Genomic DNA, 24,107 nt, shown 5'->3' on the forward strand with positions numbered 1-24,107 from the left:
CCAAGTGCAGAAACGAGGCGAGAGGCAAATATACAGTACTTTGTTTGAACTTTACTAGAGTCACACATAACTAGATTCACACAAGGAACACAGCAACAAACATAAGAACTTAAGACAAGCTACCAAACGGCTAGTCAAGATCGGAACTCAGGACAGCTTCCATGAGGCAACCTACTTGTCCATACTGAGCTGGGATAAGCTTACCACAAGCGCAACCAGCTTGCCGAGACGAGACTCGAGACAAGCTATCACAAGGGGCTACCACAGGGGTAAAGGCTTATCAATACAGAGCTCAAGACAAGCGCCAACATGGCAACACGCTTGTCCAGCCCAGCACCTTATCAAGACTAAGAACAACAAGAACACAGACTTAGATACATCTTAAATACAGAGCTCCAGAACCATGGCAGCCAGCTAGTCAAAGCCAGCAGCCGCAGAGAGAAGGCTAGTCCCCGGTTAGGACTGAGACAGAGGAAAGCAACCACAGAACTTATATACCAAGAAAACCAGGTGAAACCCATGGACAGCTAACAGGCCGTTAAGAATTAACACAGGAGGCTAGGAACAATTAACAAAGGAAACAAACAAGTGAAGGTGCCATCTAGAGGCTACAGAAGGAACTGACTGGCACCCTCACAGCTTACCCCTTATCCTTAGACTGTGACCCCTGGTTCTGGACTCCCCGACCATCGGGAACATCCTTCCTGCATCTAGTCTGTCCAGTCCTGTCAGAATTTTATAAGTTTCAATGAGATCCCCTCTCATTCTTCTAAACTCCAGTGAATATAAGCCCAATCGACCCAATCTCTCTTCATATGTCATTCCTGCCATCCCAGGTATCAGTCTGGTGAATCTTTGCTGAACTCCTTCCATGGCAAGAACATCCTTCCTCAGATAAGGTGACCAAAACTGCACACAATACTCAAGATGTGGTCTCACCAAGGCACTGTACAACTGCAGCAAGACATCCTTGTTCCTGTACTCAAACCCTCTCACTACGAAGGCCAACATACCATTTGCCTTCTTAACCGCCTGCAGCACCTGCATGCTTACCTTCAGCGACTGGTGCACAAGGACACCCAGGTCTTGTTGCACTTCCCCTTCTCCCAATCTATTGCCATTCAGATAATAATCTGCCTTCCTGTTTTTTGCCACCGAAGTGGATAACCTCGCAATTATCCACGTTATATTGCATCTGCTATGCTTCTGCCCAATCACCCAACCTGTCCAAATCGTCCTGGAGTTTCTCGGCATCCTCCTCACAGCACACACGCCCACCCAGCTTTGTGTCGTCTGCAAATTTGGAGATATTACATCTAGTTCCCTTGTGATATACCTATCAATTCAGTTCATGAAAAGCGACGAGTTAAGTTAGTAACTATAGGTTTTTATTGGCTAAATAACAGAGCCCACCCTCGTGGGTGATCGGATCCAACAAGGAGGAATACCAGCCAGTCGACCACCTTTATACCTGGGCAAGCAGGCGGAGCCATGGGCGGAGTCAGCTGTGGTCAGCCCAGGTATAACAGCGTGACAAGAGGTGACCTTGTGTAGTGATACAACAGTGTAAACAGTGATAACCATAGTGTAACGATATAAACAGTGATAACCATAGTGTAACGATAGTGAACGATAAAAGTGGTTTACCACATTCACCCCTTGTTTAAATTTGAGTCCGGCGGGGTGAAGTGTACTACCAGTTCGGGTATGTCAGTCTGTCCGGAGGCCTCGTAAGCCTTTCTGATCAGCGCAGCAGCGGCGGCGGTGGTGCAGTATCCGATGTTAATGCTGGTGTCTGCGTGGTCGGCGAAGGCTCGTGGGGTTCCGGCGTGCCGTCTACCTGGGCTGGATTTGGGGGGGTGGTGGGGGGTAACGGTGGTGTCTCAGGGGTGCCCGAGGGTGCGAGGTCTCGTAAGGAGACTGTGTCCTCCCGCCCGTCTGGGTATGCCACATAGGCGTACTGGGGGTTGGCGTGCAGGAGGTCCACCCTCTCGACCAGGGGGTCCATTTTATGGGCCCTCACGTGCTTTCGCAGCAAGACGGGCCCCGGAGAAGTCAGCCATGTTGGTAGCGAGGTTCCCGTAGTCGACTTCCTGGGGAAAACAAACATTCGTTCATGGGGGGTGGCGTTAATGGCAGTGCAAAGCAGTGACCGGATGGAATGCAGCGCTGCCGGGAGGACTTCCTGCCAGCGAGAGGTTGGGAGGCCCTTAGACTCTAAGGCTAAGAGAACGGCCTTCCAGACAGTCGCGTTCTCTCTTTCCACCTGGCCGTTCCCTCGGGGGTTGTAGCTGGTGGTCCTGCTTGCAGCAATACCTCTCGCTAGTAGGAACTGGTGAAGTTCCTCGCTCATGAAGGATGAGCCCCAGTCGCTATATATATAGTTCGGGAACCCGAACAAGGCGAAGAGGTCGTTCAGGCATTTGATGACCGTGGTACTGGTCATGTCTGGGCAGAGGAAGGCAAAGGGGAAACGGGAGTACTCATCAATAATGTTGAGGAAGTACACATTACGGTCAGAGGACGGGAGGGGCCCCTTAAAATCGATGCTCAAGCGCTCGAAGGGGCGGGTGGCCTTGATCAGGCTTGCTCTGTCCGGCCTAAAGAAATGCGGTTTGCATTCGGCACAGGTTTGGCAGTTCCTGGTCATGGTCCTGACCTCCTCGATGGAGTAGGGCAGGTTGCGGGCCTTAATGAAGTGGTAAAGTCTGGTGACCCCAGGGTGGCAGAGGTCGTTGTGGAGGGTCTGCAGTCTATCAATTTGCGCGTTGGCGCATGTACTTCGTGATAGAGCATCTGGGGGTTCGTTCAGTTTACCAGGCCGGTACAAGATATCATAATCATAGGTGGAGAGCTCGATTCTCCACCTCAAGATCTTGTCGTTCTTGATTTTGCCCCTCAGCTTGTTATTAAACATAAAAGCGACCGAACGCTGGTCGGTGAGGAGGGTAAATCGTTTGCCTGCCAGGTAATGCCTCCAGCGTCGTACTGCCTCCACGATCGCCTGGGCCTCCTTCTCGACTGAAGAGTGTCGGATCTCAGGGCCCTGGAGGGTCCTTGAGAAGAAGGCCACAGGTCTCCCCGCCTGGTTAAGGGTTGCAGCTAGGGCGAAGTCGGATGCATCGCTCTCCACTTGGAAAGGGATAGACTCATCCACCGCGTGCATTGTGGCCTTAGCAATGTCTCCCTTTATGAGGGAGAAGGCTGCGCATGCTTCTGTCGTCAGGGGGAAGGAGGTGGACTTCATGAGGGGTCTGGCTTTGTCCGCATAATTGGGCACCCATTGGGCATAGTAGGCGAAGAGCCCCAGGGTTCTCTTCAGCGCCTTTGGACAGTGGGGGAGGGGAAGCTCTATGAGGGGGCGCATTCTTTCGGGGTCGGGGCCGATGACTCCGTTCTCTACTACGCAGCCGAGGATGGCAAGACGCGAGGTGTTAAACACACATTTCTCCTTATTGTAGGCGAGGTTCAGCCGTTGGGCCGTACGGAGGAATCTCTCCAGATTAACATCATGGTCCTGCCGGTCGCGGCCGCAGATGGTGACGTTATCTAGATAAGGGAACGTGGCATGCAGCCCGTTCTGGTCAACCATCCGGTCCATCTCCCTTTGGAAGACCGAAACCCCGTTGGTGATGCCGAAGGGAACCCTAAGGAAGTGGTAGAGGCGGCCATTCGCCTCGAAGGCGGTATACTGGCGGTCCTCAGGGCGGATAGGGAGTTGGTGATAGGCTGACTTAAGGTCGATGGTAGAGAATACCCGGTACTGTGCAATCTGATTGACCATATCAGATATGCGGGGAAGTGGGTATGCGTCCAGCTGGGTGTACAGGTTTATGGTTTGGCTGTAGTCGATGACCAGGCGGTGTTTATCGCCGGTCTTAACGACTACGACCTGGGCATGCCAGGGGCTGTTGCTCCTCTCGATGATGCCCTCCTTCAGGAGACGCTGCACCTCAGAGCTAATAAAAGCTCTGTCCCCGGCGCTGTACCGCCTGCTCTTGGTAGCGACGGGTTTACAGTCGCGGGTGAGGTTAGCGAACAGGGAGGGGGGCGGGACCTTGAGGGTGGATAGGCTGCAGGTGGTACGCGGTGGGCGGTTTAAAAGCTGCTGGTTGTCGACTGTGAGAGGGGGGAGGGGTCCACCGTATGCCAAAGTGACACTTTGAAGGTGGGATTGGAAATCCAGCCCTAGTAGGACGGCAGCGCAGAGCTGGGGCAGGACGAGAAGTTTAAAATTTTTATACTCCGTGCCCCTAACCGACAGGGTCACAACACAGTAGCCGCTGATGTCTGTAGAATGGGACCTCGACGCCATCGAGATCCGGTTGCGCGTTGGCCGGACAGTGAGGGAGTAGTGGCTCACCGTGTCTGGATGGATGAAACTCTCCGTGCTTCCGCTGTCGAACAGGCAGGTCATGGCGTGGCCGTTTACTTTGATGTCCATCATGGACTTGGACAGGTGATGCAGGCGAGCTTGGTCAAGTGTGACGGAGGCTAGTGTATGGCTGAGCGAGCTGCTGTAGTCTGCGGGTGAGGCGGTGGTCGGGTCTGGAGACAAGGTGGCGGTCGAGTGTGGTGAACAAAATGGCGGCGCCCACGACGTTGAATAAAATGGCGGAGAGGATGGCCGCCCCCACAACTCACATGAGGCACTGCCGGCGTCGGTGGCCTTGATCAAAGATGGCCGCCCCCACGACTCACACGAGGGGATACTGGCATCTGTGGCCTTGATGAAAGATGGCCGCCCCCACAACTCACATGAGGCACTGCTGGCGTCTGTGGCTTTCCCCCTGCAGGCCTTCGCGAAGTGGCCTTTCTTGTGGCAGTCGGAGCAGGTCGCGTTTCTTGCAGGGCAGCGCGCCCTTGGGTGTTTCGCCTGGCCACAGAAGAAGCAGCCGGCGGCCCGATCGCGGGGCTCCGATGTCGCAGCTGGTACCGGGGGTGGCGGTCCCGATCGGTTCCGGGACACCGACGCTGTGGTAGGTCCCAGAGGCGGCGGTGCGAGGGGTATTGCGGCCGGGGTCATGGTCGCGCAGCACTGTACCTGGAGTACGCCTCGAGGTCCCGATGGGCCACTTCCAAGGAGCGAGCGACGGTAGCAGCTGTTTTCAGGTCGAGGTCCTTTGATTCCAGCAGTCTTTGCCGTGAGTAGTCTGACCGAAGGCCTTTCACGAAGGCATCTCGGATGTTTCCATCTGTATGTTCTGCAGCTGTTACGGCTTTAAAGTCACAGTCCCTGCCGAGTATTTGCAGCGCCCGTAAGAAATCATCAACCGACTCTCCTGGCTGTTGCGAGCGGGATCTCAGGAGATGCCTGGCGTACATTGAGTTTACAGGGCTCCGATACTGTTCTTTTAGCAGGTTGAGGGCGTCCTCGTATGTGGCAATGTCCCGGATGAGTGCAAATACTTTAGGGCTCACCTGAGCGGTCAGAACTCTTAGTTTGGATGCCGGAGGCATGCCGGATTCTCCCAGGTAGGCTTCGAAGCAGCTCAGCCAGTGTTCGAAGTCGAGGGCTGAATTCGCAGCCTGTGGGTTTAGATCCAGGTACGGCGGCCGGAGGGCTCGTAGCCAGGCCGGCTGCTGAGGCTGTTGTAGATGGCCGTTTGGCTGAGGCTGTACGTCTGACTGGTCGTTTGGCTGCTCCTTGATCAAAGATGGCCGCCCCCACGATCACCCACGAGGGTGGGCTCTGTTATTTAGCCAATAAAATTGATATACCTATCAATTCAGTTCATGAAAAGCGACGAGTTAAGTTAGTAACTATAGGTTTTTATTGGCTAAATAACAGAGCCCACCCTCGTGGGTGATCGGATCCAACAAGGAGGAATACCAGCCAGTCGACCACCTTTATACCTGGGCAAGCAGGCGGAGCAATGGGCGGACTCAGCTGTGGTCAGCCCAGGTATAACAGCGTGACAAGAGGTGACCTTGTGTAGTGATACAACAGTGTAAACAGTGATAACCATAGTGTAACGATACAAACAGTGATAACCATAGTGTAACGATAGTGAACGATAAAAGTGGTTTACCACACCTTGTCTGGATCATTAATATATATTGTGAATAGCTGGGGTCCAAGGACCGATCCCTGCGATACCCCACTAGTCCTGCTGGAAAAAGACCCGTTCTTGAACCACTGCAGTCCCTGTAGTGAACGTACTCCCACAGTGCTGTTAGGGAGGGAGTTCCAGCATTTTGACCCAGCGACGATGAAGGAACGGCCGATATATTCCGAAGTCGGAATGACTTGGATGAAGGAACCGAAGGTATGGTTGCTAAATTTGCTGATGACACAAAGATAGGTAGGAAAGTAAATTGCGAAGAGGACATAAGGAGGCTAAGTGAGTGGGCAAAGATCTGGCAAATGGAGTATAATGTGGGAAAATGTGAAGTTGTCCATTTTGGCAGGAAGAATAAAAAAGAGGCATATTATCTAAATGGTGAGAGATTGCAGAGCTCTGAGATGCAGAGGGATCTGGGGGTCCGAGTGCATGAATCGCAAAAGGCTAGTTTGCAGGTACAGCAAATAATTAGGAAAGCTAATAGAATGTTGTCGTTTATTGCAAGGGGGTTTGAATACAAAAGTAAGGAGGTTATGCTTCAGTTATACAGGGCATTGGTGAGACCACATCTGGAGTACAGGGTACAGTATTGGTCTCCTTATTTAAGGAAGGATGTAAATGCGTTGGAAGGATGTCTTGCTGCAGTTGTACAGGGCCTTGGTGAGACCGCACCTTGAGTATTGTGTGCAGTTTTGGTCGCCTTATCTGAGGAAGGATGTTCTTGCCATGGAAGGAGTGCAGCGAAGATTCACCAGGCTGATACCTGGGATGGCAGGAATGACGTATGAGGAGAGATTGTGTCGATTGGGCTTATACTCACTGGAGTTTAGAAGATTGAGAGGGGATCTCATCGAAACCTATAAAATTCTGTCAGGCCTGGACAGACTAGATGCAGGAAGGATGTTCCCGATGGCGGGGGGAGTCCAGAACCAGGGGTCACAGTCTAAGGATAAGGGGTAAGCCATTTAGGACTGAGATGAGGAGGAATTTCTTCACCCAGAGAGTGGTGAACCTGTGGAATTCTCTGCCACAGAGGGCGGTGGAGGCCAGTTCATTAAATATATTCAAGAAGGAGTTGGATATATTTCTTAAGGCTAAAGGGATCAAGGGATATGGGGAGAAGGCAGGGACAGGGTACTGAGTTTGGATGATCAGCCATGATCTCATTGAATGGCGGAGCAGGCTCGAGGGGCCGAATGGCCTACTCCTGCTCCTATCTTCTATGTCTATGTTTCTATGGAAGCAGTTCAGAGAAGGTTTACTGGACTAATACCTGGAGCGGGCGGGTTGTCTTATGAGGAAAGGTTGGACAGGCTAGGCTTGTATCAAATCAAAATCAAATCAAATCAAATCAACTTTTATTGTCACTGTTAGTGCACAAGTGCAGTACAACGAAATGTAGGCTTGCGGCTCCCGAGAGTGTACATTTAGATTAAGACATTTAAACATTCAACATACATTTGGCTTGTAATACATTAACATAAACATAACCATAATAAAGTGCATTGGCAGATGTGCAGGCTTTAGAGTTTATTTGTGGAGTTCAGTAGGATGACAGCCCTGGGAAAGAAGCTGTTCCTAAATCTGGTCGTACGGGTGCGAATGCATCTGTAGCATCTCCCAGATGGCAGGAGGGTGAACAGACTGTGGCTGGGGTGGGTAGGGTCTTTGATGATGGTCCGTGACCTCCGTAAACAGCGTTTCTGGTATATGTGCTCTATGGTCGGTAGCCGGGTGCCGGTAATGCGTCGGGCAGTTTTGACTACCCGCTGCAGGGCTTTCCGGTCATAGTAGCTACAGCTGCCATACCATACTGTGATACAGTTCGTCAGGATGCTCTCTATTGTGCAGCGGTAAAAGTTAGAGAGGATCAGGGGTGACAGGTTACATCCCTTCAGCCTCCTTAGGAAATATAGGCGCTGCTGGGCCTTCTTCACCAGAGAGGAGGTATTGAGGGACCAGGAGAGGTCTTCCGTGATGTGGACTCCGAGGAACTGGAGTTTGGAAGAGTAAGAGGTGACTTGATTGAAACATATAAGATCCTGAGGGGTCTGGACAGGGCGGATGTGGAGAGGATGTGAGGATGTTTCCTCTTGTGGGAAAATCTAGAACTAGGGGGGGTCACTGTTTAAAAATAAGGGGTCGCCCATTTAAGACAGAGATGAGGAGAAATTTTTTCTCACAGAGGGTGGTGAGTCTTTGGAACTCTCTCCCTCAGAGGGCGGTGGAAGCAGAGTCTTTGAATATTTTTAAGGCAGAGGTAGATAGATTCTTGATAAGCAAGGGGGTGAAAGGTTATTGGGGGTAGGCGGGAATGTGGAGTAATCAGATCAGCCGCGGCCTCATTGAATGGCGGAGCAGGCTCGAGGGGCCGAGTGGCCTACTCCTGCTCTTAATTCGTATGTTCGGGATGGTGTGTGACTTGGAGGTGGTGGTGTTCCCGTGCGCCTGCTGCCCTTGTCCTTCTAGGTGGAAGAGGTTGCGGGTTTGGGAGGTGCTGCCGAAGAAGCCTTGGCGAGTTGCTGCAGTGCATCTTGTAGATGGTACACACTGCAGCCACGGTGCGCCGGTGGTGGAGGGAGTGAATGTTTAAGGTGGTGGATGGGGTGCTAATGAAGCGGGCTGCTTTGTCCTGGATCGTGTCGAGCTTCTTGAGTGTTGTTGGAGCTGCTCACATCGAGGCAACTGGAGAGTATTCCATCACACTCCTTACTTGTGCCTTGTAGATGGTGGAAAGGGAGCTTTACTCTGTATCTAACCCGGGCTGTACCAGCCCTGGGAGTGTTTGATGGGGACAGTGTAGAGGGAACTTTACTCTGTATCTAACCCCGTGCTGTACCTGCTCTGGGAGTGTTTGATGGGACAGTGTAGAGGGAGCTTTACTCTGTATCTAACCCCGTGCTGTACCTGCCCTGGGAGTGTTTGATGGGACAGTGTAGAGGGAGCTTTACTCTGTATCTAACCCCGAGCTGTACCTGCCCTGGGAGTGTTTGATGGGACAGTGTAGAGGGAGCTTTACTCTGTATCTAAACTGTGCTGTACCTGCCCTGGGAGTGTTTGATGGGACAGTGTAGAGGGAGCTTTACTCTGTATCTAACCACTGCAGCCACGGGTGTGCCGGTGGTGGAGGGAGTGGATGTTTAAGGTGGTGGATGGGATGTGATGGGGAGAGGGGGGCGGAGGGCAATGGAGGGGACCCGGGCCTGAGTCTCGCCGGCTAACCTGGGATCCCGCGTGACCTGTGCCTCTTTCCGTTCCTCCTCCTCCGAAACCTCAGGTAACTTCACGGTGCAGTTCGTGCGCTGCAAGGACTGCGGGGCAGAATACGAGAGCTGCCTGATGAGGATCAAGTGTGAAGGTGAGGTGTGTGGTTGGGGGGAGGGCCAGGCAAGGGGGGAGGTTCTCATTGAGCGGCACAACACTGCAAAACTACTAGGCACTTGGTCTAAGCGTTAAACAAAGCTTTAATCAACTGTTTTACAACATGGAGGTCCAGTTGTGTCCTTCACTAGTTCCTGTTGAAGAATGTCCTGCGCAAGCTGGGCCCCGTGCCCGAGTATTTATACTCTCCCTGGACAGAGCCACCCGCAGGCTGCTCAGTATTATTTCATAAGTCTTTCTATCATGAATGGCTGATTCATGTCAGGGAGCGAGGAATAAGAACATAAGAAATAGGAGCAGGAGTAGGCCATTCGGCCCCTCGAGCCTGCTCCGCCATTCAATGAGATCATGGTTGATCATCCAAATTCAGTACCCTGTCCCTGCCTCCTCCCCATATCCCTTGATCCCCTTAGCCTTAAGAAATATATCTAACTCCTTCTTGAATATATTTAATGAATTGGCCTCCACTGCCTTCTGTGGTAGAGAATTCCACAGGTTCACCACTCTCTGGGTGAAGAAATTCCTCCTCATCTCTGTCCTAAATGGCTTACCCCTTATCCTTAGACTGTGACCCCTGGTTCTGGACTCCCCCGCCATCGGGAACATCCTTCCAGCATCGAGTCTGTCTAGTCTTGTCAGAATTTTATAAGTTTCAATGAGATCCCCTCTCATTCTTCGAAACTCCAGCGAGTATAAGCCCAATCGACCCAATCTCTCCTCATATGTCATTCCTGCCATCCCAGGTATCAGCCTGGTGAATCTTCGCTGCACTCCCTCCATGGCAAGAACATCCTTCCTCAGATAAGGCGACCAAATCTGCACACAATACTCAAGGTGTGGTCTCACCAAGGCCCTGTCCAGCTGCAGCAAGACATCCTTGCTCCTGTACTCGAACCCTCTTGACTGGAGCATAAACACCGGCATGGACTGGTTGGGCCGAATGGCCTGTAAAGTAAGAGAACTACTAGGCACTTGCTCTAAGCGTTAAACAAAGCTTTAATCCACTGTTTTACAACATGGAGGTCTAGTTGTGTCCTTCACTAGTTCCTGTTAAAGAATGTCCTGCGCAAGCTGGGCCCCGTGCCCGAATATTTATACTCTCCCTGGACAGCGCCACCCGCAGGCCGCTCAGTATTATTTCATAAGCCTTTCTTTCATGAATGACTGATTCATGTCAGGGAGCGAGGAAGGACGGGCACCAGGGGTTCCAAACTGTGCAGTGACCCGCAAAAGGAAAGTCGGCCTCTTATTTTTGGGATGAGGCAAGACCGTCCCCTAGTTGCCCGTTGAGTTGGCGGTGGTGAGCCTGCTTCCTGAACTGGTCTTCATAGAGAGAGAGATTGAGTAGATTGGGAATCTACTCTCTGGAGTTTAGAAGAATGAGAGGTGATCTCATTGAAACATACAAGATTCTGAGGGGGATTGACAGGGTAGATGCCGAGAGGCTGTTTCCCCCTGGGCTGGGGAGTCTAGAACCAGGGGTCACAGTCTCAGGATAAGGGGTCGGCCATTGAGGACTGAGATGAGGAGGAATTTCTTCACTCAGAGGGCGGTGAATCTTTGGAATTCTCTGCCCCAGAGGGCTGTGGAGGCTCAGTCGTTGAGTATATTCAAGGCCGAGCTCGATAGATTTTTGGACTCGCGGGGAATCGAGGGATATGGGGATCGGGCGAGGAAAGTGGAGTTGAGGTCGATGATCAGCCATGATCTTATTGAATGGCGGAGCAGGCTCGAGGGGGCGTATGGCCAACTCTTACTCCTATTTCTTATGTTCTTAACCGAGTGGCCACTTCAGAGGCCAGGTACAGGCCCAGATCGGGTAAGGATGGCAGGATTCCTTCCCTGAGGGGACATGAATGAAGCAGTTAGTTTTTTTATGAGAAGCCAATTATGGAGCTCATATTTTGCAGTATATGCATTTGGATTATGGGGCTTAACACTCCCCGGTGCCAGTACTGAGGGAGCGCTGCACTGTCGGAGGTAGATGTATATACTCTCGGACTCGAGCCCCATAATCCAGGCCCACACTCCCCGGTGCCAGTACTGAGGGAGCGCTGCACTGTCGGAGGTAGATGTATATGCTCTAGGACTCGAGCCCCATAATCCAGGCCCACACTCCATGGTGCCAGTACTGAGGGAGCGCTGCACTGTCGGAGGTAGATGTATATACTCTAGGACTCGAGCCCCATAATCCAGGCCCACACTCCCCGGTGCCAGTACTGAGGGAACGCTGCACTGTCGGAGGTAGATGTATATACTCTAGGACTCGAGCCCCATAATCCAGGCCCACACTCCCCGGTGCCAGTACTGAGGGAGCGCTGCACTGTCGGAGGTGCCGTTTTTCAGGCATAGTGGTTAGCACTGTTGCCTCACAGCGCCAGGGACCCGGGTTCAAATCTGGCCTCGGGTGACTGTCTGTGTGGAGTTTGCACATTCTCCCTGTGTTTGCGTGGGTTTACTCCGGGTGCTCCGGTTTCCTCCCACAGTCCGAAGATGTGCGGGTTAGGTTGATTTGGCTAGGATAAATTGACCCTTAGTGTTAGGGGATTAAATACGTGGGGTTACGGGGATAGGGTGGGATATGTGTCGGTGCAGGCTCGATGGGCTGAAATGGCCTCTGTCTGCACTGTAGATTCTGTGATTCTGTGAGACGTTAAACCGAGGCCCCGTCTGCCCTCTCGGGTGGACGGAAAAGATCCCACGTCCACTATTGGAAGAAGAGCAGGGGGGGGGACGTTCTCCCCGGCCCAATAGGTCAACCTGTTATCGCCCGTGTGAATTGCTTGCCTTTCAATCATGTGGTGGTTATGTCACTGGGACTGGGATCCGCAGAGGCGGTGGGGGCGTGGTGGGGTGCCGGGAGGTGTTGGGAAATGTATAAGCGCGCAGCGACTGACCCATGTCTCTTGCTTTCCAGTGACAGAGCTGAGCGTGGGAGTCGATGACGAGATGCGCTTGAACTGTTTTGAGCCCTGGCACCAGATCACGACCAACTTCCGCAGCTACATATACTACAAAGGCCCGCTGGTGAGCCCCCTCCCGCCACAGAATCGGGACACGTTTCCGCCCAGCAAAGCTCTCCCTTTGATATTCTGTTCACCAGAATCCATCAAGGCCTCCCCCCCCCGCCCCTCATCTCGCTTGAGGTAGCCTGTCCAGCTCGCAGTTCAACTGGGAGAGGGGGGCAGAAGAGATTGACCAGAATGGTACCAGGGATGAGGGACTTCAGTGATGTGGAGAGACTGGAGAAGCTGGGGTTGTTCTCCTTAGAGCAGAGAAGGTTAAGGGGAGATTGACCAGATTGGTACCAGGGATGAGGGACTTCAGTGATGTGGAGAGACTGGAGAAGCTGGGGTTGTTCTCCTTAGAGCAGAGAAGGTTAAGGGGAGTTTATGAGGGGTTTTGATAGAGTAAATGAGGAGAAACTATGTCCACTACTAGAAGGGTCGATAACCAGATAATTTTCAAAACAACCAGAGAGTCCTCAGTTTAACGATTGGTCCAAATAGGGGAGTGTGGGCATGGATTATGGGGCTCGAGTCCTAGAGTATATACATCTACCTCCGACAGTGCAGCGCTCCCTCAGTACTGGCACCGGGGAGTGTGGGCCTGGATTATGGAGCTCGAGTCCCAGAGTATATACATCTACCTCCGACAGTGCAGCGCGCCCTCAGTACTGGCACCGGGGAGTGTGGGCCTGGATTATGGGGCTCGAGTTCCAGAGTATATACATCTACCTCCAACAGTGCAGCGCTCCCTCAGTACTGGCACCGGGGAGTGTGGGCCTGGATTATGGAGCTCGAGTCCTAGAGTATATACATCTACCTCCGACAGTGCAGCGCTCCCTCAGTACTGGCACCGGGGAGTGTGGGCCTGGATTATGGAGCTCGAGTCCTAGAGTATATACATCTACCTCCGACAGTGCAGCGCGCCCTCAGTACTGGCACCGGGGAGTGTGGGCCTGGATTATGGAGCTCGAGTCCTAGAGTATATACATCTACCTCCGACAGTGCAGCGCTCCCTCAGTACTGGCACCGGGGAGTGTGGGCCTGGATTATGGAGCTCGAGTCCTAGAGTATATACATCTACCTCCGACAGTGCAGCGCGCCCTCAGTACTGGCACCGGGGAGTGTGGGCCTGGATTATGGGGCTCGAGTCCTAGAGTATATACATCTACCTCCGACAGTGCAGCGCTCCCTCAGTACTGGCACCGGGGAGTGTGGGCCTGGATTATGGGGCTCGAGTTCCAGAGTATATACATCTACCTCCAACAGTGCAGCGCTCCCTCAGTACTGGCACCGGGGAGTGTGGGCCTGGATTATGGAGCTCGAGTCCTAGAGTATATACATCTACCTCCGACAGTGCAGCGCTCCCTCAGTACTGGCACCGGGGAGTGTGGGCTGGATTATGGAGCTCGAGTCCTAGAGTATATACATCTACCTCCGACAGTGCAGCGCGCCCTCAGTACTGGCACCGGGGAGTGTGGGCCTGGATTATGGAGCTCGAGTCCTAGAGTATATACATCTACCTCCGACAGTGCAGCGCTCCCTCAGTACTGGCACCGGGGAGTGTGGGCTGGATTATGGAGCTCGAGTCCTAGAGTATATACATCTACCTCCGACAGTGCAGCGCGCCCTCAGTACTGGCACCGGGGAGTGTGGGCCTGGATTATGGAGCTCGAGTCCTAGAGTATATACATCTACCTCCGACAGTGCAGCGCTCCCTCAGTACTGGCACCGGGGAGTGTGGGCCTGGATTATGGGGCTCGAGTCCTAGAGTATTATACATCTACCTCCGACAGTGCAGCGCTCCCTCAGTACTGGCACCGGGGAGTGTGGGCCTGGATTATGGAGCTCGAGTCCTAGAGTATATACATCTACCTCCGACAGTGCAGCGCTCCCTCAGTACTGGCACCGGGGAGTGTGGGCCTGGATTATGGGGCTCGAGTCCTAGAGTATTATACATCTACCTCCGACAGTGCAGCGCTCCCTCAGTACTGGCACCGGGGAGTGTGGGCCTGGATTATGGGGCTCGAGTCCTAGAGTATATACATCTACCTCCGACAGTGCAGCGCTCCCTCAGTACTGGCACCGGGGAGTGTGGGCCTGGATTTCGGGGCTCGAGTTTCTGTAGTAGAGGCTCGGAGCCATGACCTTCTGACTCAGAGGGGAGAGCGGGAACCACTGAGCCAAGTCGATATTTGAGTCGGGGATGGAAACAATAAGGAAACTCTACTATTTCCCCACAGGGAAGTCGGCACCGAGCCTTATTTGAGAAAATGACTGAAACGGAGGAGTCGAGTTTAGTGTTTCTGCGCGTCACGAAGGAGCACGAGAAAACCTACCGCTGTATTGTGATGGGCAACGAGGGAATCGCAATTGCGGACTCCTTCTACGACGTGAACGGTAAGGAGGGGAGCCGGGTTTCAATGTCTCCGTGTCAGCCGGAGTTCAGTGCGTCGCAGACTTCGGGCTGGATTTTCATTGAGGAGGCGGGTTGTAGTCCCGCCTCCATCGAGTTGTGGCCAACCCACGCGATTTTCCCTTGATTGACCTTGTTGGGCCCGCCCAGCGGGCTCAGCAGGCCAATTAAGGGCCACCCGGCAACAGGTGACGTCACAGCTTGACATTTCATCTGTCAAGAGCTTTTGACAGATGAAATATCAGCGTTTGACAGCTCTGTGAAGCTGTCAAACACTGACAGTCTGTACTCTAAGTTAATTCCTTCCTCTCAGGCTGATTCAGCCATCTCTCCAGAACAGAAAGCTGAATGCTGCAACTTTTGACAGCTGGCGGCCATTCTGCTTTCTGTGCCGGTGAGATGAGGGACTCCCGAGACCTGAAGGAAGGAAGGAAGGCTGTAAAGGTAATTTAAACTTCTTTAAACACTTTACACACACCAAACACACTTACCTCTGCACTCATGCACACATCACTCACCTGAACACCGGACATCTCGGCCCCTCCAAGCCCTTCAGCCCGAGGTCCGCCTCGCTAACTTGCCGTGGTTTGGAGCCATCGGGAACCCCACATTTCAACAATGAAAATAGGGATTAGGCTAAAAACTGCCTGTTGGCTACCTGTTAACAGGCAGTTAATTGGCACTAATCCCCTTCCTGCCTCGGGGAGGCGGGTCCCAGTGCGGGGCGGGTACCCGCCTCCTTTGAAACTGGCATGGAGGCGGGTTGGGTGCGGGATGGGTTCAGGACCCCCGATTTTGGGATTTTAACCCCCCGCACGCCTCCAATCCCACCTCCATGGCCCAATGAAAATCCTGCCCTTTGTCTCTTAGTCAGAAGGTTGTGGGTTCAAGTCCCACTCCAGAGACTTGAGCACAAAATCTAGTCTGGCACTCCCTGGTGCCAGTACTGAGGGAGCGCTGCACTGTCGGAGGTAGATGTATATACTCTAGGACTCGAGCCCCATAATCCAGGCCCACACTCCCCAGTGCCAGTACTGAGGGAGCGCTGCACTGTCGGAGGTAAATGTATATACTCTAGGACTCGAGCCCCATAATCCAGGCCCACACTCCCCGGTGTCAGTACTGAGGGAGCGCTGCACTGTCGGAGGTAGATGTATATACTCTAGGACTCGAGCCCCATAATCCAGGCCCACACTCCCCGGTGCCAGTACTGAGGGAGCGCTGCACTGTCGGAGGTAGATGTATATACTCTAGGACTCGAGCCCCATAATCCAGGCCCACACTCCCCGGTGCCAGTACTGAGGGAGCGCTGCACTGTCGGAGGTAGATATATATACTCTAGGACTCGAGCCCCATAATCCAGGCCCACACTCCCTGGTGCCAGTACTGAGGGAGCGTTGCACTGTCGGAGGTAGATGTATATACTCTAGGATTCGAGCCCCATAATCCAGGCGCACATTCCCCGGTGCCAGTACTGAGGGAGCACTGCACTGTCGGAGGTAGATGTATATACTCTAGGATTCGAGCCCCATAATCCAGGCCCACATTCCCCGGTGCCAGTACTGAGGGAGCGCTGCACTGTCGGAGGTAGATGTATATACTCTAGGACTTGAGCCCCATAATCCAGGCCCACATTCCCCGGTGCCAGTACTGAGGGAGCGGCGCACTGTCGGAGGTGCCGTCTTTCGTATGAGACGTTCTCCCAATCTATTGCCATTCAGATAATTATCTGCCTTCCTGTTTTTGCCACCAAAGTGGATAACCTCGCATTTATCCACATTATACTGCATCTGCCATGCATCTATCTGCTCAATCACCCAACCTGTTCAAATCATACTGGAGTTTCTCGGCATCCTTCTCACAGCACACACGCCCACCCACCTTTGTGTTGTCTGCAAACTTGGAGATATTACATCTATTTCCCTCGTCTAGATCATTAATATATATTGTGAATAGCTGGGGTCCTAGCACCGATCGTTGCGGTACCCCACTAGTCACCGCCTGCTACTCGGAAAAAGACCCGTTTATTCCAAAAATGGAATGGAATGAATGGAAATCTTGTATGTCAACAGTCACGCTGTGGTTGCAGTGGGTGGCCAGTAGGTGGCGATATAGAGCGAGTCTCCAAGTCTTCCGAAATCTCCTCGCTTATTTGTGTTACATTTCTCTGACTCTAGATCCCGGCTCTTTCTGATTTCAGTTGGTGAACGGGTGTCCGCCCCAACGGAAACCGGGAAGACCCACCCGCCTGTGGTCGAGGAGGAGGGGCTTCTGCCGGAGATGACGCCGGCCGCAGGCCCGGACAATTCGCTGGCGCTGAACCTGGTTTCTGTGCTGGTGATCGTGATGCTGGGGGTCGGCCTGCTGGCCCTGATAGGCTTCATCGTGTGAGTGAGGGCGTGGGGAGAGCGCGATGGGGGCAGCGCTGTGGGCGTGTGTGATTGTGTGTCGCTGACCATATCGTAGAATCATAGAGTTATACAGCACAGAAAGAGGCCCTTCAGCCCATCGTGTCTGCATGTGCCCCTCTATTCTGAGTATTAAGGTACAGTGAGTGAGTGCCCCTCTGTTCTGAGTATTAAGGTACAGTGTGCGAGCGCCCCTCTGTTCTGAGTATTAAGGTACAGGGAGTGAGTGCCCCTCTGTTCTGAGTATTACGGTACAGTGAGTGAGTGCCCCTCTGTTCTGAGTATTAAGGTACAGTGAGTGAGTGCCCCTCTGTTCTGAGTATTAAGGTACAGTGAGCGAGTGCCCCTCTGTTCTGAGTATTAAGGTACAGTGAGCGAGTGCCCCTCTGTTCTGAGTATTAAGGTACAGTGAGCGAGTGCCCCTCTGTTCTGAGTATTAAGGTACAGTGAGTGAGTGCCCCTCTGTTCTGAGTATTAAGGTACAGTGAGTGAGTGCCCCTCTGTTCTGAGTATTAAGGTACAGTGAGCGAGTGCCCCTCTGTTCTGAGTATTAAGGTACAGTGAGTGCCCCTCTATAGAGTCAGAGTTATACCGCGCAGAAAGAGGCCCTTCGGCCCATCGTGTCCGCGCCGGCCATCAAGCCCTGTCTATTCTAATCCCATTTTCCAGCACTTGGTCCGTAGCCTTGTATGCTATGGCGTTTCAAGTGCTCATCTAAATGGCAATGCCTGGGAATTAAACATACCAGGTTATTTAACGATCAGGAAGGACAGGCAGGAAGGAAGGGGAGGTGGGGTGGCTATGTTAATAAAGGAAGGAATCACTGTAATACAGAGAAATGATATTGGGTCAAAAGATCTGGATAATGAAACAGTTTGGGTGGAGGTAAGGAATAATAAGGGGAAAAAAACACTAGTGGGCGTAGTCTATAGGCCTCCGAACAGTGGCAGCTCTGTTGGACGGAGTATCAATCAGGAAATAGTTGAGGCTTGTAATAAGGGAACATCTATAATTATGGGGGATTTTAACTATCATATTAATTGGACAAATCAAATTGGGCAGGGCTGCCTTGAGGATGAGTTCATTGAGTGTATTAGGGATGGGTTTCTTGAGCAGTATGTAACTGAACCGACCAGGGGGCAAGCAACCTTAGATCTGGTCCTGTGTAACGAGACGGGATTAATTAAAAATGTCCTAGTAAAGGATCCCCTTGGAATGAGTGACCATAACATGGTTGAATTCCATATTCAATTAGAGGGTGAGAAGGTTGGATCTCAAACAAGCGTGCTAAGCTTGAATAAAGGAAACTATGAAGGTATGAGAGCGGAATTGAGTAGAGTGGATTGGGAAAATAGATTAAAGGGTAAGACGATACATGATCAGTGGTGTACATTTAAGGAGTTATTTTACAACTTCCAAAAAATATATATTCCACTGAGAAGAAAAGGGTGTAAAAGAAAAGACAGCCATCCGTGGCTAAGTAAAGAAATTAAGGATAGTATTCGACTAAAAACAAGGGCATATAAGGCAGCTAAATCTAGTGGGAGGATAGAGGATTGGGAAAACTTTAAAAGACAGCAAAAAATAACAAAAAGATTGATTAAGAAAGGGAAGATAGATTATGAAAGTAAATTAGCAAAAAATATAAAAACAGATAGTAAGAGTTTTTATAGTTATATAAAAAGAAAAAGGGTGGCTAAAGTAAATGTTGGTCCCTTAGAGGATGAGACCGGGAAATTAATGGTGGGAAATATGGAGATGGCAAAAACACTGAATGAATATTTTACATCAGTCTTTACAGTAGAAGACACTAAGAATATCCCAACACTGGACAAACAGGGGGCTAAAGCGGGGGGGAGGAGCTAAACACGATCAAAATCACTAAGGAAGTGGTACTCGGTAAAATAATGGGACTTAAGGCGGATAAATCACCTGGACCTGATGGCTTGCATCCTAGGGTCTTGAGGGAAGTGGCGGTAGGGATTGTGGATGCATTGGTAATAATTTTCCAAAACTCCCTGGACTCGGCAAAGGTCCCGGCAGACTGGAAAACTGCAAATGTAACACCCTTATTTAAAAAGGGCAGTAGACAGAAGGCTGGAAACTATAGACCGGTTAGCCTAACATCTGTGGTAGGTAAAATTTTGGAGTCCATTATTAAGGAGACAGTAACAGGACATTTGGATAATCATAATTTAATAGGACAAAGTCAGCATGGTTTTATGAAGGGGAAGTCATGTTTGACAAATTTGCTGGAGTTCTTTGAGGAAGTAACATATAGGGTGGATAAAGGGGAACCAGTGGACGTAGTGTATTTAGACTTCCAAAAGGCATTTGACAAGGTGCCACAAAAGATTATTGCTTAAGATAAAAAATTATGGGATTGGGGGTAATATTCTGGCATGAATAGAGGATTGGCTATCTAACAGAAGGCAGAGAGTTGGGATAAATGGTTCATTCTCAGACTGGCAATCAGTAACTAGTGGTGTTCCGCAGGGGTCAGTGCTGGGTCCCCAACTCTTTACAATCTATATTAACGATTTGGAGGAGGGGACCGAGTGTAACATATCAAAGTTTGCAGATGATACTAAGATGGGAGGGAAAGTAGTGAGTGAGGAGGACATAAAAAACCTGCAAGGGGACATAGACAGGCTAAGTAAGTGGGCAGAGATTTGGCAGATGGAATACAATACTGGAAAGTGTGAGGTTATGCACTTTGGCAGGAAAAATCATAGAGCAAGTTATTATCTTAATGGCAAGAAACTGGAAAGTACTGAAGTACAAAGGGATCTGGGGGTCCTGGTGCACGAAACTCAAAAGGTTAGTATGCAGGCCAATGGAATGTTGGCTTTCATTGCTAGGGGGATAGAATATAAAAATAGGGAGGTATTGCTTCAGTTGTACAAGGTATTGGTGAGACCGCACCTGGAATACTGCGTACAGTTTTGGTGTCCATACTTAAGAAAGGACATACTTGCTCTCGAGTCAGTACAAAGAAGGTTCACTCGGTTAATCCCGGGGATGAGGGGATGGACATATGAGGAGAGGTTGAGTAGATTGGGACTCTACTCATTGGAGTTCAGAAGAATGAGAGGCGATCTTATTGAAACATATAAGATTGTGAAGGGGTTGGATCGGGTGGATGCGGGGAAGATGTTCCCGATGATGGGTGAAACTAGAACTAGGGGGCATAGTCTTAGAATAAGGGGCTGCTCTTTCAAAACTGAGATGAGGAGGAACTACTTCACTCAGAGGGTGGTAGGTCCATGGAATATGCTGCCCCAAAAAGCTGTAGAAGCTACATCATTACATAAATTTAAAACAGAAATAGACAGTTTCCTAGAAGTAAAGGGAATTAAAGGTTACGGGGAGCGGGCAGGAATTTGGACATGAGACTAGGTTCGGATCGGTCATGGCCCTGTGGGTAGCGGAGCGGGCCCAGGGGCCGTGTAGCCTGATCCTGCTCCTATTTCGTGTGTCTAATTCTGTTAGATTCAGGAGATGGTTCTGTGATAGTAGATTGGCGGTTAGGATCAGATCAGCCATGATCTTATTGAATGGCGGTGCAGGCTCGAGGGGCCGATTGGCCTACTCCTGCTCCTATTTCTTATGTTCTTATGTTCTTCTTGAATGTTGTGAGGGTTCCTGCCTCTACCACCCTTTCAGGCAGTGAGTTCCAGATTCCAACCACCCTCTGGGTGAAAAAGTTTTTCCTCAAATCCCCTCTAAACCTCCGGCCCCTTACCTTCGAGCTATGCCCCCTGGTTATTGACCCCTCTAGAAATATAGAAACATAGAAGATAGGAGCAGGAGTAGGCCATTCGGCCCCTCGAGCCTGCTCCGCCATTCAATGAGATCATGGTTGATCATCCAAATTCAGTACCCTGTCCCTGCCTTCTCCCCGTATCCCTTGATCCCTTTAGCGTTAAGAAATATATCCAACTCCTTCTTGAATATATTTAATGAATTGGCCTCAACTGCCTTCTGTGGTAGAGAATTCCACAGGTTCACCACTCTCTGGGTGAAGAAATTCCTCCTCATCTCTGTCCTAAATGGCTTACCCCTTATCCTTAGACTGTGACCCCTGGTTCTGGACTCCCCCGCCATCGGGAACATCCTTCCTGCATCTAGTCTGTCCAGTCCTGTTAGAATTTTATAAGTTTCAATGAGATCCCCTCTCATTCTTCTAAACTCCAGCGAGTACAAGCCCAATCGACCCAATCTCTCCTCATACATCATTCCTGCCATCCCAGGTATCAGTCTGGTGAATCTTCGCTGCACTCCCTCCATGGCAAGAACATCCTTCCTCAGATAAGGCGACCAAAACTGCACACAATACTCAAGGTGTGGTCTCACCAAGGCCCTGTACAACTGCAGCAGGACATCCTTGTTCCTGTACTCGAATCCTCTCGCTATGAAGGCCAACATACCATTTGCCTTCTTTACCGCCTGCTGCACCTGCATGCTTACCTTCAGCGACTGGTGCACAAGGACACCCAGGTCTCGTTGCACTTCCCCTTTTCCCAATCTATTGCCATTCAGATAATAATCTGCCTTCCTATTTTTGCCACCAAAGTGGATATCCTCGCATTTATCCACGTTATATTGCATCTGCCATGCATCTGCCCAATCGCCCAACCTGTCCAAATCGTACCGGAGTTTCTCGGCATCCTCCTCACAGCACACACGCCCACCCAGCTTTGTGTCATCTGCAAACTTGGAGATATGACATCTAGTTCCCTCGTCTAGATCATTAATATATATTGTGAATAGCTGGGGTCCTAGCACTGATTCCTGCAGTACCCCACTAGTCACTGCCTGCCACTCGGGAAAAAGACCTGTTTATTCCAACTCTGCTTTCTGTCTGCCAACCAGTTCTCTATCCAAGTCAGTACCTTGCCCCCAATCCCATGTGCCTTAACTTTACACGCTAGTCTCTACTAAGGGGAAAAGTTCCTTTCTATCTACCCTATTTATGCCCCTCATAGTTTTGTACACCTCAATCAGGTTCCCCCCCTCAGCCTTCTCTGCTCTAAGGAAAACAACCCCAGCCTGTCCAGTTTCTCTTCATAGCTGAAGTGTCTCTGTCTCTGTATCACTGCTTGTGTGTGTGTGTGTGTGTGTGTGTGTGTGTGTGTGTGTGTGTGTGGGTGGTGGGGTGGGGGCAGAAATCAGACGAGGCAACACCCTACCCTAAAGTACACCCTCCCTCCCCCATCGAACTGAGCCAGGTTCACTGGATTGATTCCTGGGATGGGGGGATTGTCCTATGAGGAGAGATTGAGTAGATTGGGCCGATACTCTCTGGAGTTTAAAAGAATGAGAGGTGATCTCATTGAAAGGTGTAAGATTCTGAGGGGGATTGACAGGGTCGCTGCTGAGAGGCTGTTTCCCCCTGGCTGGAGAGTCTAGAACCAGGGGCCACAGTCTCAGGATAAGGGGTCGGCCATTGAGGACTGAGATGAGGAGGAAGTTCTTCACTCAGAGGGCGGTGAATCTTTGGAATTCTCTGCCCCAGAGGGCTGTGGAGGCTCAGTCGTTGAGTATATGCAAGGCGGAGATCGATAGATTTTTGGACTCGAGGGGGAATCGAGGGATATGGAGATCGGGCGGGGAAAGTGGAGTTGAGACCGATGATGAGTCGCGATCATATTGAATGGTGGAGCAGGCTCGAGGGGGCTGACATGAACAAGTCATTCATGAAAAAAAGACTTAAGAAATAATACAAGGCGGCCTGCGGGTGGCGCTGTCCAGGGACAGTATAAATACTCGGGCCCGGGCCCAGCTTGCGCGAGGCATTCGTTAACAGGAACCAGTGAAGGACGCAACTAGACCTCCATGTTGTAAAACAGTTGATGAAAGCTTTGTTTAACGCTTGGACCTAGTCGTTTTCTGACGTCAGGAGCCGTATGGCCCGCTCCTGCTCCTAATGTGCTGAAGTAACGTGCTCTCCTCTCTCTGTCCTCCTCCTCCTCCTCCATCCCAACCTCAGCTTCACCACCGTCCACTGGCGGAAGAATAAAAAGAAAGACGACATCAAGGAGATGCTGGAGCTCATCAAGTGAGAGCGAGGGAGAGGTCAAAGTTCGGCCTCTGGCGAAGAGTGCGAAATAGCCGCGGCGGCAACACCTTGGGCCGGACGTGTGTCGAGTCGCCTGCACTTGTATTTTTTTAAATAAAAACTGTTAAATATATTTTTTGCAACAACACCAACAACCACTACTTTCATTTATATAGAAAGATAGAAGATAGGAGCAGGAGTAGGCCATTCGGCCCCTCGAGCCTGCTCCGCCATTCAATGAGATCATGGCTGATCATCCAAATTCAGTGCCCTGTCCCTGCCTTCTCCCCACATCCCTTGATCCCTTTAGCCTTAAGAAATATATCCAACTCCTTCTTGAATATATTTAATGAATTGTCCTCCACTGCCTTCTGTGGTAGAGAATTCCACAGGTTCACCACTCTCTGGGTGAAGAAATTCCTCCTCATCTCAGTCCTAAATGGTTTACCCCTTATCCTTAGACTGTGACCCCTGGTTCTGGACTCCCCGACCATCGGGAACACCCTTCCTGCATCTAGTCTGTCTAGTCCTGTCAGAATTTCATAAGTTTCAATGAGATCCCCTCTCATTCTTCTAAACTCCAGCGAGTATAAGCCCAATCTCTCCTCATATGTCATTCCTGCCATCCCAGGTATCAGTCTGGTGAACCTTCACTGCACTCCCTCCATGGCAAGAACATCCTTCCTCAGATAAGGCGAGCAAAACTGCACACAATATAATCTCCCCAGAACAGAAAGCTGAATGCTGCAGCTTTTGACAGCTCGCAGCCAT

General features: G+C 51.0%; 1 protein-coding gene across 1 annotated transcript in view; it reads left to right on the forward strand.

Annotated features, from left to right (window-relative positions):
• Positions 1 to 23,469, forward strand: part of izumo1 (izumo sperm-egg fusion 1) — a 37,025-nt gene extending 13,556 nt beyond the window's left edge. The window contains exons 5-9 of the mRNA XM_085979350.1: positions 9,343 to 9,423; positions 12,364 to 12,473; positions 14,695 to 14,851; positions 17,068 to 17,254; positions 23,268 to 23,469. Coding sequence (XP_085835476.1) covers positions 9,343 to 9,423; positions 12,364 to 12,473; positions 14,695 to 14,851; positions 17,068 to 17,254; positions 23,268 to 23,340 — 608 coding nt within the window. The 3' untranslated portion in view covers positions 23,341 to 23,469. The remainder of the gene's footprint in view (positions 1 to 9,342; positions 9,424 to 12,363; positions 12,474 to 14,694; positions 14,852 to 17,067; positions 17,255 to 23,267) is intronic.
• The last annotated feature ends 638 nt before the right edge of the window (positions 23,470 to 24,107 follow it).

Source organism: Somniosus microcephalus, unplaced genomic scaffold, assembly GCF_052327205.1.
Source record: "Somniosus microcephalus isolate GS21.2 unplaced genomic scaffold, FLI_Smic_1.0 unresolved_chr9, whole genome shotgun sequence".
Lineage (NCBI taxonomy): Eukaryota > Metazoa > Chordata > Chondrichthyes > Squaliformes > Somniosidae > Somniosus > Somniosus microcephalus.